This window comes from Zeus faber (genome assembly GCF_960531495.2).
Source record: "Zeus faber genome assembly, chromosome: 13".
Lineage (NCBI taxonomy): Eukaryota > Metazoa > Chordata > Actinopteri > Zeiformes > Zeidae > Zeus > Zeus faber.
The window spans coordinates 2,377,203-2,395,654 of NC_137198.1; the positions used below are offsets into that span (position 1 = coordinate 2,377,203).

General features: G+C 47.9%; 2 protein-coding genes across 11 annotated transcripts in view; one reads left to right on the forward strand and one right to left on the reverse strand.

Moving 5' to 3' along the window:
- The first annotated feature begins 11,647 nt into the window (after positions 1–11,647).
- Positions 11,648–14,267, forward strand: ap4s1 (adaptor related protein complex 4 subunit sigma 1). 4 transcript variants are annotated; one of them, XM_080012975.1, is made up of 6 exons: positions 11,648–11,782; positions 11,991–12,075; positions 12,285–12,432; positions 12,506–12,592; positions 13,215–13,310; positions 13,815–14,267. In XM_080012975.1, exons 3-6 carry the CDS (start codon positions 12,295–12,297, stop codon positions 13,941–13,943), a joined length of 450 nt encoding a protein of 149 aa, XP_079869101.1. In that variant the 5' UTR covers positions 11,648–11,782; positions 11,991–12,075; positions 12,285–12,294; the 3' UTR covers positions 13,944–14,267. The 4 variants fall into 4 exon arrangements, with proteins under 4 accessions (XP_079869101.1, XP_079869098.1, XP_079869099.1 ...); XM_080012972.1 differs by having other exon boundaries at positions 13,215–13,283; positions 13,589–13,951; XM_080012973.1 differs by having other exon boundaries at positions 11,991–12,029; positions 13,215–13,283; positions 13,589–13,951.
- A 115-nt stretch (positions 14,268–14,382) lies between these two features.
- The window catches only part of hectd1 (HECT domain containing 1), a 36,326-nt gene continuing 32,256 nt past the window's right edge, over positions 14,383–18,452 (reverse strand). For all 7 annotated transcript variants that reach the window (XM_080012969.1, XM_080012971.1, XM_080012968.1 and 4 more), the window contains exons 39-45: positions 17,725–17,929; positions 16,945–17,103; positions 15,959–16,037; positions 15,755–15,848; positions 15,265–15,415; positions 15,001–15,145; positions 14,383–14,902 (exon numbers count right to left, since the gene is read on the reverse strand). In XM_080012969.1, coding sequence (XP_079869095.1) covers positions 14,765–14,902; positions 15,001–15,145; positions 15,265–15,415; positions 15,755–15,848; positions 15,959–16,037; positions 16,945–17,103; positions 17,725–17,929 — 971 coding nt within the window. In that variant the 3' untranslated portion in view covers positions 14,383–14,764. The remainder of the gene's footprint in view (positions 14,903–15,000; positions 15,146–15,264; positions 15,416–15,754; positions 15,849–15,958; positions 16,038–16,944; positions 17,104–17,724; positions 17,930–18,452) is intronic.

An 18,452-nucleotide genomic window follows, 5' to 3' on the forward strand; every position in this document is an offset into this window, starting at 1 on the left:
TATACAGTAGTGTACATCCATATAGACCACTTGTTCAACACACAGAAAATATGGTATTAAATACGGGGTTTTAATGAGAAAGATTGACCAGATGGGTCCAAAACCTATTGACTGATTTCAACCGTTCATTCAGGTTGTTACTTAAGAGAAAATATGTTGGAGAGGAAATGGGCGGAAAAAAAAGTAAAGTAGGTAAAATTGAAGAGAAGAATAACAATTCTGGAGAAACTCAGGTTGATCAGCTACAACCCATAATTATCCAGGGAGAATAACAGGGATCCCCAAAATATTCTGCATTCCCACTTTAGCCGATCTGTTGGGAAGTTCGGTCCCAGCGATGCTCGTCAGTTGCTTCCAGGTAAATGTGGAAGCACCACCAGATGTCTGGGTTTTTGTGGGCAGCGCTAAGTGACGGTACCGCAGTGTGGGGTGGCCCATATGGCAAAATCCGGTTCGATTGGTCGATCCGCTGCCGAGTAATACAGGGGCCAGAATTGGCCAAAAATAACTGTTATTACTGGTTGAGTTTGGAGAAATGCTGAACGGGGCAGGCAGCGGATCGCTTTCACTGATTGCTTTCACCGATCGCTTTCACCGATCGCTTTCACTGATCGCACGTTACGTCAACGCGGGCGCTGGCGCAGCGTGGATGCGGAACGGATCCCCCGTTCACACAGTGACGGGCACCGCGCAATAGTGGTGTACCCGAACGCGGAGGAAGCGTGGTGCGTACGGCTCGCCCACCGCGGTTCGGCTCGCGCGTGAACCGCGGATCGGCCGCAAAATCTAAGCCTCATAGCGAAATAGAGTTTTACTGCCGCTTGATACTTTTTGAAGTCGTTGCCTGAATGTGGACGCAGAGTATCACTGAAAAGTGAAAAGAGGATAAAGAAGAAGATAAAGAAGAAGATAAAGACAGATGCTGCTGTGTTTTACTATGAAGCAGTGATTGGTTGACGCTGCGTCGCTGCTTCTTCACCACGTGTGGTGAACGAGCTGCTGTGTGTCACCGCTCTGCCTCTGCTGGTCCTCCATACTGGAAGGGTCAACATCCACCGGTAAACTACGCACCATGTGTATTGAGAGATGCAGACCTCTCTACAAAATCCACTGTAACTCGCTTCACTCTGGACCCATTTTCAATGAGATTTAGTTTGTTGTAAACGTGAGAAATTGAACATGACACTGGTTACTGTGACCAGAGTCCAATTCAGTCCTATCAAATCTTTTTATTCGCTACCATGTTTAAAGGTAGGTCTCATGCTGCCTCGTGTTGCTTTACGCTTTGATTTCACTATCGATTGTTGATTGAATATTTTAAGATCTTATTTTGTTTTCACTTAAGGCCACGGGCAAAACTTCCTTGCTTTAATTGTTTTAACGGAACAAATGGAAAGCAACGTTATATTTGTCTCCCTGTTCTTTCGCTTTTCACAAGACGTACCAACTTTGTGGTACCGGCGGTGTCGGTACTGTTGGTGTGGATCCGCCCGCCCCTACAATGCAGCCCGTGCTGAACAGGCGTGTTCTGAACGGACACAGCACGAGTTCTTCTAAATGAAGGGTCTCAGTGACGAGGAGCGTCTCAGGTGCAGTGAAGTGACTACACACCCGCTCGCATTACTCAGCGCGACTAATACAGCAAAGTACAGGACAGGAAAGTGAACGGCTCTTTTTGAAGGTAGAAAAGCTGAACGGCTTCCACGTGCGTTGAACACACTAATCGCACAAATAAAACAATCAACTATAATAAGAAGTACGTGTCCAAAGTTGTCAAAGTCAAGTTCACACATTTGCACTTATACAAACAGACACAGAGGGATCCAGATCAACACAGAACTATTAAAAAAAATATATATATATATATATAAATATAATACCACAAGAACAGCACAGTCCTTCTGAATGACATTTCACTGCATGTATGTACGACCGTATGTGTTTGTATGTGACACATAATCTCTTGAACTTGAACTTGAAGTGCTAAACATTACGGCTAGCTAGGCTAGTTAGCAACCGGAAGTTAGCGTGCTCAACTCACCGGAAGTTCACACGGATTTTGCCCCCAAACAAAAACACTTCGGTGTAAAAGTAAAACCCTCCTTGGGAAGGATAAAAACCGTTTTCATCAAAAAACAATTATTTAAATATTTTAGAAAACGTTGTAAGCTTTTGTTGCGAATGTCCCTCGCGCAGTGAGAGTAGTGACGTGCACGTGATTACGGAGTGGCGCCCCCTGCCGGGTCGCACCGGTACCGCAGGCAGAGGACCCGGCGCTTTGCACTCTCCACTTGAAATTTGAACAAACTGAATGGACTTGACTTTGAAACTGGGAATCTTATTAATATCTTTAATAAATGTGCAAGCAGTTCACCTACTGTATTCCACTCGTAAGAGTAGCCATTGTCTTTTATTCTCCTAGAGTACGGGGGTCCAACTACAGGGCCAGGGGCCAGATCGGGCCCACCGAACAATTATATATGGCCTGCGACACGATGATTATAAATTGATAAATCTGGCCCAGAATTAATATTTTTAAACTCACAATGCTTAATTGATCCTCGCAATTTTTCAAAAAAACACTTCTCCCCCTTCTCATCATAGATGAGAAGGGGGATTTCGTGTTTTTTTTCGTGGTTACATGAAATCCCTTTTTTCTATTTCTAACGGTATTACGAGGCATCTCACTGACGTGGGGGGGGTGGGGGGGGTAAGATACGCCGTTGTTCGAAATTAAAAATTGAATTCCAAGTTAATCTCTCGAAGCTCAACACGGGCCTCCTGGAAGAAGACAGGGCCAGTGGCCCCCAGGTCCATTGAGACCCCTGTCCTAGAGCGAAGCCATATTCATCCTGCTGCAGACGCTCCCTTCGCTTTATCACTCATCAAACCACGACGTCATATCTGCGTCACACCACTTTTGGAACTAATCCTGGGTTATATCGGTGAAATGGGGATTACGCGTTGCTTTTTTTTCTTTTTTTTTTGCAGATGCATTCTCGAAAATTGCTTTTTTTCTCAAAATGGCTCTGTTAACGAGGAGGCTCTGGAGCTCTGCTGTATTTGATCCCTCCATCTCAACGTCCAGCCTTGAAACCACGAACACGGACGGCTCAAGCGGTTCGGTCGTACGGTCGACGCGTCCCTCACACCTTCTGGGCCTTGTTCTCCCGCATGGACGTTGTTTCCCTGCGATCTAGCGTCCAGCGCTGCAGATGCAGACGATGAGATCATGTCTCTCTTTTGGTTTTCTCCTCTTGGCCCCCGAGCAGCCAAATGACACAGCGTTTATCTCTGGAACGCGTCCAGAAACCACCTCCAGAAGCGGATTCATTTCGGGCGTGGCCTTCCAGAGCGGGTCTCACGGCTCCACAGCTTCTGATCGCTGGATGCACAACGGATAGGATTTCAAGGGTGCTGGAATTAGAAATAGTTTTAAAGGATTATTATGCATTTCTTTTCAAGGCCTGTGAAGAAAGAGCCATGCAGGCATGATGCACGGAGTTCACAGAACTATAAATCTTCTTAATGTCCTCAAATATCCTTGATGTCCTCCCGACCAAATCAGTTTTGTCCCAACAGATCGCTTCACAGGACATTTTCACCGTCCCGCTTGAAATCCGGTGATTTTGTTTACTCACGTCCCGACCTTATAAACACGGGCTGCCAATTTGCACGGACATACTTCTTAAGACTTTCAGCAGAACTTTGCCCGGTGCCGGGTGATTTCTGGCACCGTGACCTGGCGGGGCTGCGGGGAGCGCCGCCCGGTGCCCTCCGGGGCCCCTTGGAGGCTGCTACCCGTCGAGGGTGTGGGTGGCGGTACCGGAGGCCGGCTGTCCGCCTTCGCTCTGCTGGGTCACTTCTCTGTGGCGGGTGCCCGGGTGGTGGAGGGGCCACATATCTGGCTGTCTGCGGGCGGGGGCCGACATCTGGGCGTCCTGCGCTGAGGACAACCCGGACCCAGCTACGTGGATGGCGCTCGGGGCTTGTGACCGGTGGCGGTGGGGCGGGCTTCGCCCTCTGTGGTGGGTGTGGGGGTTGGGTGGGGTGTCAGTTCGTCGGCACGGGACCTGGCTGAGCCTGCGCTCCGTGCCTGGCGTCCAGGGTCTCCTCCCGCTCTCCGGGACCGGGTGATGCTCCTCGGGGCCGGGCGTAGGGTTTGCTCCGCGGGCTTCCGGCTTCTCTGGGGGCCCCGGGGGTCTTCGGGGGCCGCAGGGCGGGTCGCTCAAGGCTTTGCTGCAGCCGTGGGGTCGGGGGGCTCCGGGGCCTTTTCCGCTGCTTGGAGGCGACGATATAATACCAACCTTATACACCAGAACATACTGGGGAACGTTTTAAGAAGGCGTCGCAGAATGAATAAAGAGTCATTGCAGGTTGACAAGTTCAACTCCACTTGCAGACTAACTCTGTCCTGGATGCAATGGAACAAATACTCTGTGTTGTACGTCCTGCACTTTGACAGCACAGGGTAAAAAAAGAAAATAATAATAAATAAATAAATAAATAAATAAATAAACAAACAAATAAACAAACAAACAAATAAATAAATAAATAAATAAATAAATAGATACATACATTATTTATTAATTAATTAATATTATTAATTATATTATATATTTTTTATAAATAATAAATGTTTCAGCCAAACAAATTAGTTTAGATCTTTCACTTTGAAACTACGTTGCTCTGTACATGACGTTAATCATTGTGACAGTTTATAGTATTATATTTCTGTATTATATTTGCATTATGAGGGATTTATCACTGTTATATATTACGATAAAATACAACGCTGTCCGACATGTATCTCTTCTTGCCCTTTACTACATTCAACTTTAACATGTATTGACCGAGCCCGGCAGACTCTTTTCCTGCATTTCCTTGTGGTTCCTAATGGTTGGATGTTGGTAAATTGGTCGTTTTTATGGTAATGTCTGACATCCTTCACGCTTTTATTTGCTATTGTCCTTCTTCTTCTGCTGCATCGATAATGTCATTTCCTCGAGGGGATCGTAATCCAATCCAAACAATCTACGTCCATCACCGCCCTCCTGCCACGGCTTGGACAAGCACTTAGAAAGCTGCCTCCCTGACTCATCCACTGAGAGGCTCTGCAGCTCCAAGGTGACATCATCGCACAGGAATTCAACATGGATGCAGGTGAACGCGGCGTCGCACTTCCTACGTCAGAGCCTCCGTCACTTCCTGACTTCAGATTCTTCTGATGCGGTTTCAATTCAACAAATCACACGTGGAGGCTGAAACCTCCCTCCCTCGTGTTTGTAGTTTGGACACGGGATGAGGAGCAACTACTTCCATGTAGTGAAGTAATGTTTAAAAGGAACTGTAGAGGCCCAGTAGAGCAGAGTAGAGTAGAGTAGAGTAGAGTAGAGTAGAGTAGAGTAGAGTAGAGTAGAGCAGCAGAGTAGAGCAGAGTAGAGCAGAGTAGAGTAGAGTAGAGTAGAGCAGAGCAGAGCAGAGCAGAGTAGAGTAGAGTAGAGCAGAGCAGAGCAGAGCAGAGTAGAGTAGAGCAGCAGAGTAGAGCAGCAGAGTAGAGCAGAGTAGAGTAGAGCAGCAGAGTAGAGCAGAGTAGAGCAGAGTAGAGTAGAGTAGAGCAGAGCAGAGCAGAGCAGAGCAGAGTAGAGTAGAGCAGCAGAGTAGAGCAGCAGAGTAGAGCAGAGTAGAGTAGAGCAGCAGAGTAGAGCAGAGTAGAGCAGAGTAGAGCAGAGTAGAGCAGAGTAGAGCAGAGTAGAGTAGAGCAGCAGAGTAGAGCAGCAGAGTAGAGCAGCAGAGTAGAGCAGAGTAGAGTAGAGCAGCAGAGTAGAGTAGAGCAGAGTAGAGCAGAGTAGAGTAGAGCAGCAGAGTAGAGCAGAGTAGAGCAGAGTAGAGTAGAGCAGCAGAGTAGAGCAGAGTAGAGTAGAGCAGCAGAGCAGAGTAGAGTAGAGCAGCAGAGTAGAGCAGAGTACAGTAGAGTACAGTAGAGTACAGTAGAGCAGCAGAGCAGAGCAGTAGAGTAGAGTAGAGAAGAGTAGAGTAGAGCAGAGTAGAGTAGAGCAGAGTAGAGGTACAGGGCAAACTTTAAAAAAAGTTCTGCCTAATTTCCACCAACACATGAGGTGTGCCACCAGGGGGATAGATTTCTGGACCACTACTACAAACCGTACAAGAACGGATACAAGCCCGTCTCGCTCCCTGCTTTCGGGAAGTCGGATCACATCGCCATCTCGTTGCTTCCTGGTGACAAGCCGTGCATCGTGCGTGAACCGGTGGTGACGAGGGATGTGAAGCGGTGGTCGGACCAATCAGAGGCCGCGCTTCAGGACGCTCTGACTGACGTGGACTGGGACGTGTTCCAGTCAAGCTCCGGTGATGTCGGCGAGTTTACGGAAGTAGCTGTGAGCTTCATACCTACGTTAGCGGACAGTATCGTTCCTACAGTGAAAGTTTGAATGTTTCCTAACCAGAAACTGTAAGTCGATAAATCCCTCCGGCGCTCTGAACGCTCGCACGGCCGCTTATAACGACGGTCTTGTACGCGGACATATGGACAATTACAAAGCGGCGTCGTACAAACTGAGGAGGGCGGTGAAGGATGAATGGACGTACAGGGACACAGTGGAGCTACAGATGGAGCAACAGGACACCAGACACTTGTGGCAGGGGCTGTGGACTATTACTAACGACAAGAGCAGCCCCTCCCCAGCCACGAGTGTGGACGCCTCCCTCGCCAACCAACTGAATTCCTTTGCAGGCAAACCGCGCACGGGCCCAGGCAGCACACCTGGGCGGGTACTGAAGACCTGTGCCAACCAGTTAGCCCCGGTGCTCGCTAGCACCGGGGCTGCCTTTCTCCAAACAAAACCAATAAAAACACACTGTTTTTATTGGTTTTGTTTGGAGAAAGGCAGCGGACAGGATGGAGCGGATGACCATTTAAAGAATCCTTGACCAGCTGATGTCATCTCGTGCGGGGGGAGAAAAAACCTCTGGAAACGGAGCGTCCAGAGCGGTCGGACAAACTTTGCAAAAATTAACTTTGCGTGTGGAACTGAGACGTGCGGAAAGGCGGCCTGGACCCGGAGCAGCGCAGCGTGCTTTCGTGGTTGGAGATAACCCACTGCAGAGGCGGACAATCCAGGTTTCGAAAAAAGGTAAAAACTCCACCCCGGGATTTGGGCTTAGCCACGTGGGTTCAACCCAGAGGTGCGACTGAGGAGCGGACCCAGCGGACCGGTGCGCGGCCGGGGGAAAAACACGGAAACGGGGGACGGATGGTCCCTGGATCTGGGACGGTCCACCTCCGAGTGTGAGATGTGTCAAATCACCCCGTTTCGTGAGGCTGAAGTAAGGTCCCAGACGCAAGACGCACACAGAGTGTTTTGGTTCAGGCCTTTGTACTAATCGATGATAAACGGCAAAATGTGAGACGTTCAAATAAGCACCAGCATGTTTATCACGGCTCCATCCCGTTCGATGTGGGACTGTGAAATATTTTTCACCGCACCCATTTTTCAGGGTGTTTTCCTCCGGTTTTGATAATTATTCTGAGGTGTGACAGGTGTCAAACCCTGTGATGTGTAGTACAATACGGAGCAGAACTGCTGGGATGAGGGAGTCAACATGTTGACGTGCGCGTCACTGATGCTATGTTGAAGAAAACAAGAACAAGTCGTGTTCCGCCGCTCATCAAGCGTTCCTGCACAGAGCTGAGCTCCTTACGCTCATCGGGGGGGAAAACATTTATAAACCGTGAAATGGATCCTCCGTTCCAGTCCTCTCCACAGCGTGCCGCGTGCCGCGTGACCGCCGTCTGGCACGCAGAGCGGTTCACTGCGGGTTCGAAACCCCGGGGTCGTCGGTTCAGAGGTCGACGGCTGGGTGGATGGATAGACAGACAGGCAGACAGACAGTCACCCCGTATCTTACATGCGCCGTGCGTGCGGGCGGCGTCGGGCTGCACTAATTGCTTCTACTCTGCTCTTAATTATTCCATTTTTAATTTGTTTTGCTGGAAATTAGATTGACTCGTGTGGGGGTCGACCCTGTGGCATAGTGAACCGCTTGTTCTGCCGGAGAACCAGCACCCGGAGCTGGACCAGGACCACACTGCATGCATCTACCGTATCTGTCTGTCTGTCTGTCTGTCTGTCTGTCTGGTTCTATGTAAAGTAGATGCACTGTCGACATTTACTGACATAACGTCCCGTAATGAACTATTAACTGGAAGATGTTTTCTCAAGCGGAGCAAAAGAATGTCGATCAGTCAGTCTGACGCTTACAAGTCCCCGGGTTGAGTAAGTCCCAGTTCCAGGTTGTTCTGGTTCTTCCACCTCAACAGTCCATCTAATCTTACCCTTAATGTTATTTTCCTTTTCAGTCCTCAATATAAACGAAGGAAGAATCGTCTGCAGAGGCAGGACAACTGCAGCTTCAACAATGTAAATATACATTAAGATGTATCGGACTAACAACTGCATAACGCAAATTAAGGATAAATAACACATTAAAAAAAACGTGAAGGACAAACGGAAACAAGACAGCACCTTCCGCGTCTACGAGTCGTCTTTCTAACTTGAAAGTGTCAAGTTAGAAAGGTAGAGTTTTAAATCCAAAGACCTTTTTCTTTGGGGACGAGGGAGGGGGACAAGCAGCGACGTGGAACGCTGTGTGTTGCCTCATCTGGTCGACACCTTCCATGAGCGTCTGGGACCCGGGGCGGGGCGGGGTCATGAGGAGCGCAGAGCGTCCCGGGTCACCGTGGGGTCACGTGGCCCCCGTCGCCCCCGCCGCTCGCTCAGCGTAGAATTCCCTCTAATTGGAAATAGAACTTCCTGTGAATGAGAATTCTCATTTTGTCAATTGGTATGTTGGCAGCGGCCCTGAGGTGGAAGCCCGGGGCCCCAGAGTGCCCTCATTCAACCCTGTCCCGCATGTTAAATAATAAATAATGAGGATCTGTAGGTCTAAGGCTTGGGTAGATTTACGATTAAATCGTCTATTGGCGATCGACTCCATCGATCGCTATTGACATCGATGACAGACTTTTTAAAAAAGGTTTTTTATCTGCCGGGAATCAGAGCATTGAAACGGTGTAAGTGCAGCTTAACGTGTTCTGAGACTGGAGAGAGGGGGAGAGAGAGAGAGAGGTGGGGGGAGAGAGGGGGAGAGAGGGCGGGGGCTCCGCTCAGAGCCGTCCAGTAACCACTGGTGGTGGGGTCTCGCGTCCCCCCTACAGCCCCGTACAGAGACTCCTAAAAGAGAGGGAAGGGGCCCAGGGACCCCGAGCTGGGGTTCCGGGCGTCCTGCCGCTCTGGGCAGACGGAGCAGCACGTCACAGGTTGCGCCGAGGTGCGAGGTGCATGAGGAGTTCCTCACGAAGATGTCTTGCCCGTACAACCTCCACACCCGTACAGGCTTAAAAGACAAAAGGCGCCTGACGCTACCTGTCGCTCTTCACGCACATCTTGTGATAATACAGCAACGTATGATTTGATCTCGTAGAGAGAGAGAGATTTTGATTTATTGTGTTTCCTTAGTTTCTTACTAAGGAAATGTAAACTTAACTCAGAGAACCGGAGGTTTTTTGTTTCTCCCGCAGACGCCGGCTCCCGTGCCGGTCTTTTTATTTTCCTTTGTTTCCGTTGTCTGAAGGACGTGTAAGACGGAGGTGAGCGCTGCCTTCCAGGAGCAGCCTGCCTCCCCCGCCTGGCTCTCTGTGGCTTTGGGAAAATGTAAAAGTTAATACTTTACTTCTACATAATAAATCCTGACTTCTGTTACGGGGAGACAGTATTTGCCGCATTGCGTTGAGTTCTATGCAGGAACCCCCGTAAATGTGATTGACTGATTGTCTGGTTTTATTAATGAACTTTTTTGTTCCTCTGACTCCCAGTGTGTTAGTGTCTGGGAGCAGTGAGCTGCCACGAGGCGGCACAAAGGACCAATAACAGAAACAAAACAAATCTTTCTATCAGACAGACAAACAGACAGACAGTCAGCCTGCCTGTCTGTCTGTCCGTCCTGCAGTGCGTCTCTGGTGTTGTGTTTCTCAAGACGGACTCAGATCAGTTTACTGTAAAACAAGGATTCAGCTCATCATGCTGAGTCAGCACAGCATCGGACGGACAGACAGACAGACAGACAGATAGATAGATAGATAGATAGACAGATAGATGGATAGATAGATAGACAGATAGATAGATAGATAGATATGTAGATGATAGATAGATAGACAGATAGACAGATAGATAGATAGATAGATAGATAGATAGATAGATAGATAGATAGACAGACAGATAGATAGATAGATAGATAGATAGACAGATAGATAGATAGATAGACAGATAGACAGATAGACAGATAGATAGATAGATAGATAGATAGACAGATAGATAGATAGATAGACAGATAGATAGATAGATAGATAGACAGATAGATAGATAGATAGATAGATAGATAGACAGATAGATAGATAGATAGATAGATAGATAGACAGATAGATAGATAGATAGATAGACAGATAGATAGATAGATAGATAGATAGATAGATAGATAGATAGATAGATGGACAGATAGATAGATAGATAGATAGATAGATAGATAGATGGACAGATAGATAGATAGATAGATAGATAGATGGACAGATAGATAGATAGATAGATAGATAGATAGATAGATAGATAGATAGATAGACAGATAGATAGACAGATAGATAGACAGATAGATAGATAGATAGATAGATAGATAGATAGATGGACAGATAGATAGATAGATAGACAGATAGATAGATAGATAGATAGATAGATAGATAGATAGACAGATAGATAGATAGACAGATAGATAGACAGATAGATAGATAGATAGATAGATAGACAGATAGATAGATAGATAGACAGATAGACAGATAGATAGATAGACAGATAGATAGATAGATAGATAGATAGATAGATAGATAGATAGATAGATAGATAGACAGATAGATAGATAGATAGATAGACAGATAGATAGATAGACAGATAGACAGATAGATAGATAGATAGATAGATAGTTAGATTCTTAGATACTAGATACTTCAGTGTGTACCATGTTAACAGGTGACGTTTAACCTCATGATGTCTTTATTCTTTTAACTAATGTTTCTGTTAAAGGTCACCTGTTGACATATTGACCTGGTACACATTGAAGTAGAGTATCTGTCTATCTATCTATCTGTCTGTCTTTCTATCTGTCTGTCTTTCTATCTATCTGTCTGTCTGTCTGTCTGTCTGTCTGTCTGTCTGTCTGTCTGTCTGTCTGTCTATCTGTCTGTCTGTCTGTCTGTCTATCTTTCTATCTATCTATCTATCTATCTATCTATCTGTCTGTCTATCGAGCTGTCTGTCTGTCTATCGATCTGTCTGTCTATCTATCTATCTATCTGTCTGTCTATCGAGCTGTCTGTCTGTCTATCGATCTGTCTGTCTATCTATCTATCTATCTGTCTGTCTATCGATCTGTCTGTCTATCTATCTATCTATCTGTCTGTCTATCGATCTGTCTGTCTGTCTATTGTCATTAAATCAATCCACGAAATACAACGTAATCATTGATCCTTTTTGGGCCCAACACTCTTCCGTAGAAAGGTCCTCCCCCGCGCATGCGCCGTAGAGCGCGCCGCTGTCGCCGGGCTGTGGTTGTTTTGTTCTTGTTTATTTTGCTTTTTATGTTTTTTCATTGAATTCAAATCTTTTTTTTTCTTTTTCTTCTCCGCGACGACGAGCAGCAGCTTCTCCGGTGAGAGGTAAGGTTGCTTCACTGGAGACTAAAAGATAAAAGGATGAAAATGTCTTGAAAAGCTCCGTGAAAAACAACCAAACCCCAACCGTTCATTTATTATTCCCTGTTAAAATGTAAAAGTGATATAAGGAGTGTTAAAATGTAATCATGATTTTAATAGTCCTTATTTTATACTTCCTTATTTTAATATTCCTTCTTCTATTTTCTTCCAGGTGTTTCTACAGATGATCAGCATTGAAAATAATTAAAAAGTACAGCAAAAATAATCACTCAGCTGAAAAATACAGGAGTAGTGAAGTACTGTATCTGCATATACATTTATATACACAAATCCACATACACACAATGTACAGATATATACAATGTGATTCTATGCACAGACAAGGTGTCGTTTGAGGTTAAAAGTAATGACGATGACGCTGGTCAATGCCGCTGACAACGGTCTGGACGTTATGCTGCTACATCACTACTCCTCCCTCCTCCTCCTCCTCCTCCTCCTCCTCCAGCACCTCCACCATGATCAACTTCCTGCTGATGGTAAACAAACAGGGTCAGACCCGTTTGTCCAGATATTTCCAGACGGTGAACGTCAGTCGCAGAGCGGCGCTGGAGGCCGATGTGGTGCGAGGCTGTCTGAGCCGCAAGAAGGACGAGGTGCCTGTCTGTCTGCCTGTCTGTCTGCCTGTCTGCCTGCTTCAGTGAATTCATATGAATGTAATGTTTGCAGTGTTCCTTTGTGGAGTACAAGGACTTCAAGCTGGTGTACCGCCAGTACGCTGCGCTTTACATCGTGGTCGGAATCACAGACTCTGAGGTGAGCACTAACACGGCAGGGTTGGGGTTTCTATTCCCTAGAGCAAGGCACTAGGGATGCAACAGTACCTGGTATGTTATCAAACCCTCCGGTCCGCCCCCCCGTGGTTCAACATGCACATGTGAACCGTGGTGTATGGGCGTGGCGTGCAGTAAGTGCTGCTTCCTGTTGAATCCGCTGTACTGACCACGTCGGCCGCACGCTGCCGCGCAGCACTTCTGTTTGTTAGAGGTGGATCTGTTTGTTCACTGGGCGTGGCTATGCAGCGTTTCCATAGAAACAAGATTAAACTAGAGAGAAATGTTTTAGTAAAGATCCAAACGGTCACGGTGTCCGGTGGGAAAATAAGCCCTGGGATGGGCGTGTCCCTCTGGGTCTCACCCATCACACCTTCTGGGTGACGACACCTTCGTCTTCGCTGGTTATTTATGAAACAAAACTATAGAAACATCTTTTACACTTGAATTAAAAAATTCTTAAAACATAAAGAAGCTGAAGCCGTAGCGTTACCATGGCCCCGGAACCTTGATACATACTGAACCGTTGCATCCCTACAAGACACTAACACGTTGGGGGTTAAATTCCCTTGAGCAAGGCACTAATCCAGTCCGGTCTCTTCCAGAATGAACTTTCCATCTATGAGTTGGTTCATAACTTTGTGGAAGTTCTGGACAAATACTTCAGCCGCGTGGTGAGTTTAAACTACAGTACTTTGAATGTGTAGTAAAACTGTACACAGTTGGTACCCGTGTACACAGTTGGTACTTGTATACACAGTTTGTGCTCGTGTACACAGATGAGGTTCTGATCAGATGTTAATCATGAGGTGGACGTTCTCCAAATTAAATAACTCAACTTCAACTCGTGATCACTTTTCTGGGGACCCCCTGGAACCTCCTGGGGGTCCTCGGGCCCCTGTTGAGAACCTCTCCTGGAAGAGACCTTGGTAATTGGTGTTATTAACCGGTTCTAACCAGAAGCTTCTTTTGTCCACAGAGTGAACTGGACGTATCCTTCCCTGGTGCCGGCGCCGCATCGCTTTACCTTTTTCCTTTTTCTTACATTAGGAAACTCATGTAAATTAACAACACTGAGCGTCGCCGCGGTGTGAGGTTTCAGGCGGGCGTGGCACGACAAAAACCAGAGAAGTCATCATTTTTAAACGTCTATGACGTGGTTTGCGTGTTTCCGGCGTGCTCCAGTCTGTCCTTGACCTCCTCAGATCATGTTCAACCTGGACAGGGTCCACATCATCCTGGACGAGATGATCCAGAACGGCCACGTGGTGGAGACCAACCGCACCCGGATCCTGGCCCCGCTCGGCGCCCTGGACAAGATGGCCGACGGCTGAGGACGCGCCGCGCCCTCGAGGGTCGTTTGACCGCACGGCGCCTTGCTCAAGAGACTGGGGTGGGCGGGGGGTGGCTGGAATGGAACTGGCAACCTTTGCATGTCGCTCGGTTCAATTTTGGAAACAAACTCCCACGAGCGGGACTGAAAATGGAGCTGGATGAAGGCGTCGATGAAGACGTGTTTTGTTTGGTGGCCCCGGGTCCCGGCTGCCTTCCGTTCCGGACTCCGGGGCCGATTTTCAACTTTTCCGAACCCGGAAGTTTGACTCTTGGCACCGATTCAGGTTCATCAGAAACAAAACGTTTAATAATAAAACTGTTGTTTGAAATGTGTTTTCCTCGTCGGAGTCAAGTGATGTTTGCGTCCGCGTGGGGAGCGCCGATCGCTGCTGTTTGACGTGAAACCTTCATAAATCACCACGGCAACCAGGTCGCTCGTACTTTGCAAACATTTTAATGTTTTTTTGTTTTTTTTTTGTTTTTTTTGGAGCATACACATTTGAAAATATCTGTTTACCTCAAACTGCAACTTGAGTTAAATAAATGTTTATAATATACAAAGAACGTACAGGGAGGGGGCGGAGCCACTTCCTGTTCCAGCCGCACGCTGATCCACGCCGTCTCACACGGAAAACAAACTAAAAACACAGAAGAGGAGGAGGAGGAGGAGGAGGAGCGCGACACACAGCTGGGGACGGACGGAGGGAGCGACAGACAGACAGACAGACAGCCCAGGAGAGAGAGAGAGACACATCTGTTTTTCCGTTTCTTGCCCTGCGCTCTGATTGGCCGAGCCGGGGGGAGCCCCCCCCTCCCGGGCTCAGTTGAGGTGGAAGCCCTTCTCCATGGTGGCCGCCAGGAGGCGCTCCCTCATGATGTCCTCGGAGGAATACTCCGGCAGCTTCAGGTAGTGCACGCACGTGTTCACAGACGGGTAGCTGGAGTCTGTGGCGTCCACCTGCACACACACACAGAGAGAGAGAGAGAGAGAGAGAGAGAGACGTCAGCCTTGTGCTCATCGGCAGGTGTGAGACAGGTGTCTGTGGCGCGCCCTACCTTCCTGACGATGGTGAGCCGGGGGTGCAGGTTGGCCAGGCCTCCAGGGGGCAGCGTGGAGCAGCCGGTGGTGAACTGCAGGAAGGCCTTCCTCTCGTCCGACGACATCCCGCACAGGACGCGCACGAAGCGCAGGAAGCCGGGGCTGGGGAGAGGTCACACGGGGGTCACACGGGGGGCGACAGTCTGCCCGTCTCTCTCTCTCTCTCTGCCCACCCGTCTCTCTGCCAACCCGTCTCTCTGCCCACCTGTCTCTCTGCCCACCTGTCTCTGGTGTAGCCCAGCTTGGGCTCGGTGTAGTTGATGATGTCATCAGCGGTCCAGGAAGGTGATTGGTTCCCGCAGAGGATCATCTGCACCTCCTGGTGGCTGAAGGAGCTCAGCTTGTCCATGGGGAAGACCCTGTTGAAGCCCTCTGGTGGAGGGAACAGGTACTGCAGTGTCATACTGGTACTTCAACTAGCCAGAGTAGAAATACTTCCAATATATAATATGTGTGTATATATAGTGTGTACTGTGGGCATATTTATTTATTTTATTTATTTATAAACCCTTATCAGTCCCACAACGGGGAAATTTGCCATTTCTCTGCATTTACCGTCCTAGTATCTGAGGTATCTAGGAGCAGGGGCCGCCATGTAGAGGCGCCTGGGGAGCAGTTAGGGGGTTAAGTGTCTTGCTCAAAGACACATCAGCAGCTGTGTGTATATATATAGTGTATACTGTGTATATATACAGTGTATACTGCGTGTACCTCTGAACGCCTCCATCTGCTTCTGGATCCCAGTGTGCATGCAGAAGTCAAACATCAGCTCCACGTACTCCTCTGCGTTCTCCATGGTAACCATCTACACACACACGCACACACAGTTACAGTTCATAGGCTGTGTAGTTTAGTATGTTCTTTTAGTATTGGTTATGGTTTAGTGGTATTAGTTGAGTATTGTAGTTTATGCACCTCGTCTTCCCCGTTGGGTTTCAGGTCGACGGCAGAGAAGCCGTGAACCTTGGAGGACGGACAGAACTGGAAGTTTAACCTGAGGGAGAAGGATTCAGTGTTCCATCAGAGTATTCACACGCCAAGCATCTCATCACCCTTTATATACATGACATATACACCTTATATACACACACTACATGTACTATATACACCCTTTATATACACTACATAAACTACATACACCTGATATACACTACATATACTTAAACACTATATATACACTACATACACCTTATATACTCACTTTATATACACTATATTATACTGTTCCCCCATCTGCACTCATCACACTACGTCAGTGCCTTACATTCACACACATTCCTCATTCTCTGGACTTTACCCATGAACATTCCTCATCCTGTTACACTTCATACTGAGCATTTGCACATTCCTGCACAAACTGTACAACTTTACTTAAAAAACAACAACAAAAAAGACTGCCTTAGTTTTCATATGCTTATATATTCCACCAATATTTTACTTATTGTTTTACATTTATGTTTCATGAACGCACCCAACACCAAGACAAATTTCTTGTTCGTGTAAACTTACTTGGCAATAAAGACTATTCTGATATATATACACTATATATACACACCTTATATACACTGTATATACTATATACACACACACCATATATACACTATATATACACACCTTATATACACTGTATATACTATATACCGTATACACACCTTATATACACTATATATACTATATACACACTATATATACTCTATATACCTTATATACACTATATATATACACACACCTTATATACTATACACACCTTATATACGATATATAATATGTACACTACAAATACTATATACACTTTATCCACTGTATACATCTCATCACCGTTCTCAGCCTGGTTCCTGCAGTCAGTAGTATTCACTACACCAGCTTCTCAACCTCCAACACCAGTGTGTGTGTGCACGTACCCCAGGTCCTCCACGCTGAATGGGGGTCCCGACCCCAGCGGGTTCTTCAGCATCAGCTCTTGCAGTCTGGTGTTCTTGTCGTCCTCAGACAGAGTTTTGCTGCCGAGGATCTTCCTCCTCCTGACGGCCAGGTCCTTGAGCTCCTTCAGGAAGCTGGCCCTGCACACACACACACACACACACACACACACACACACACACACACACACACACACACACACACACACACACACACACACACACACACACACACACACACACACACACACACACACACACACCAAATGGAACATGAGCTGCTGGTTGACCCCGTGGGGCAGGACTTCCTGTGGACTACAGGAAGTGGACGGGCACCTTCTGACTTTCAGATCCTTTTTCAAGACAAGAGTGGGAGGCTCCGGTGGCGACACAGCGAGGCCTGGAGGCCTCCACCGCCCCACCAATGAGGGAAGAGTTTAACAGCACGTGGAGTGGAGCCCCAAAACAAAGCCACCACGCATGGAGCGCCCTCAGTGTCAGGAGCCACGCCGTGAGCCACGCCGTGAGCCACGCCGTGAGCCACGCCGTGAGCCACGCCGTGAGCCACGCCGTGAGCCACGCCGTGAGCCACGCCGTGAGCCACGCCGTGAGCCACGCCGTGAGCCACGCCGTGAGCCACGCCGTGAGCCACGCCGTGAGCCACGCCGTGAGCCACGCCGTGAGCCACGCCTTGCTCAGGGGCAGTGGCAGTGGCAGGGCAGTCTGACCCTGACCTTGAGTCTTTTTTAGGGGGGCTCAGACCTGTGGGGGTTGACCAGCTGGAAGTCGTCCCAGGTCAGGATGCCGTGGTACCAGGCGGGGGGCTTGGGCTTCGGGGGGTCCAGGATGAACTCCGACTTGGAGTCCTCGTCCAGGCTCCCCACCGAGTAGGTCTCCTGGCTCTCCTCCGTGGACGCCTCAGAACGGACCTCCGTCAGCGGGTGGCGCTCCGAGTCCTGGGACAGGGCTGTGGGAGAGGAAAGGGGGGGGCGTTACAGACCGGTCACCGGCTGCTCCACCCAAGACAAACTCTTTCTACGTCATCATCCTTAAACCTTTTGATATATACCTTTTTCATTCTCATCAAATCGTTTTGATGAACAAGTCGTGAGTCACTACAGGTGCACATTTACCAGAACCAGACACTTACAGGCTTAATGAACAAACAAAGGAATGAGCTTTATTTAGATCGTGCTACGCATTTGCAAATAGCTGAGGGATAAACGGTGCTTTCATCGTCATCGCGAGATGAACACATCGCAATGTAGGAATAAGGAAAATCATTTCATTTACACGCGCCATGCATACGCACTCAGCGTCTGCTAATGCTAAGCGCTAATGCTAGAAAGTGGCAAATCCTGCGTGAGTCCTAATCACGCCTCTCCTCTGGTCTAGTCTCCTCTGGTCTAGTCTCCTCTGGTCTAGTCTCCTCTGGTCTAGTCTCCTCTGGTCTAGTCTCCTCTGGAACGGGATCTGGATCACGTCTTAAA

Excerpts from the sequence above, each read along its gene's own strand:
- ap4s1 (XM_080012975.1), top strand. The coding sequence starts at position 12,295 with ATGATCAACTTCCTGCTGATGGTAAACAAACAGGGTCAGACCCGTTTG. Across the intron at positions 12,593-13,214 it reads TCGGAATCACAGACTCTGAG|AATGAACTTTCCATCTATGA; the intron begins GTGAGCACTAAC and ends GGTCTCTTCCAG. Across the intron at positions 13,311-13,814 it reads TAAACTACAGTACTTTGAAT|ATCATGTTCAACCTGGACAG; the intron begins GTGTAGTAAAAC and ends TGACCTCCTCAG.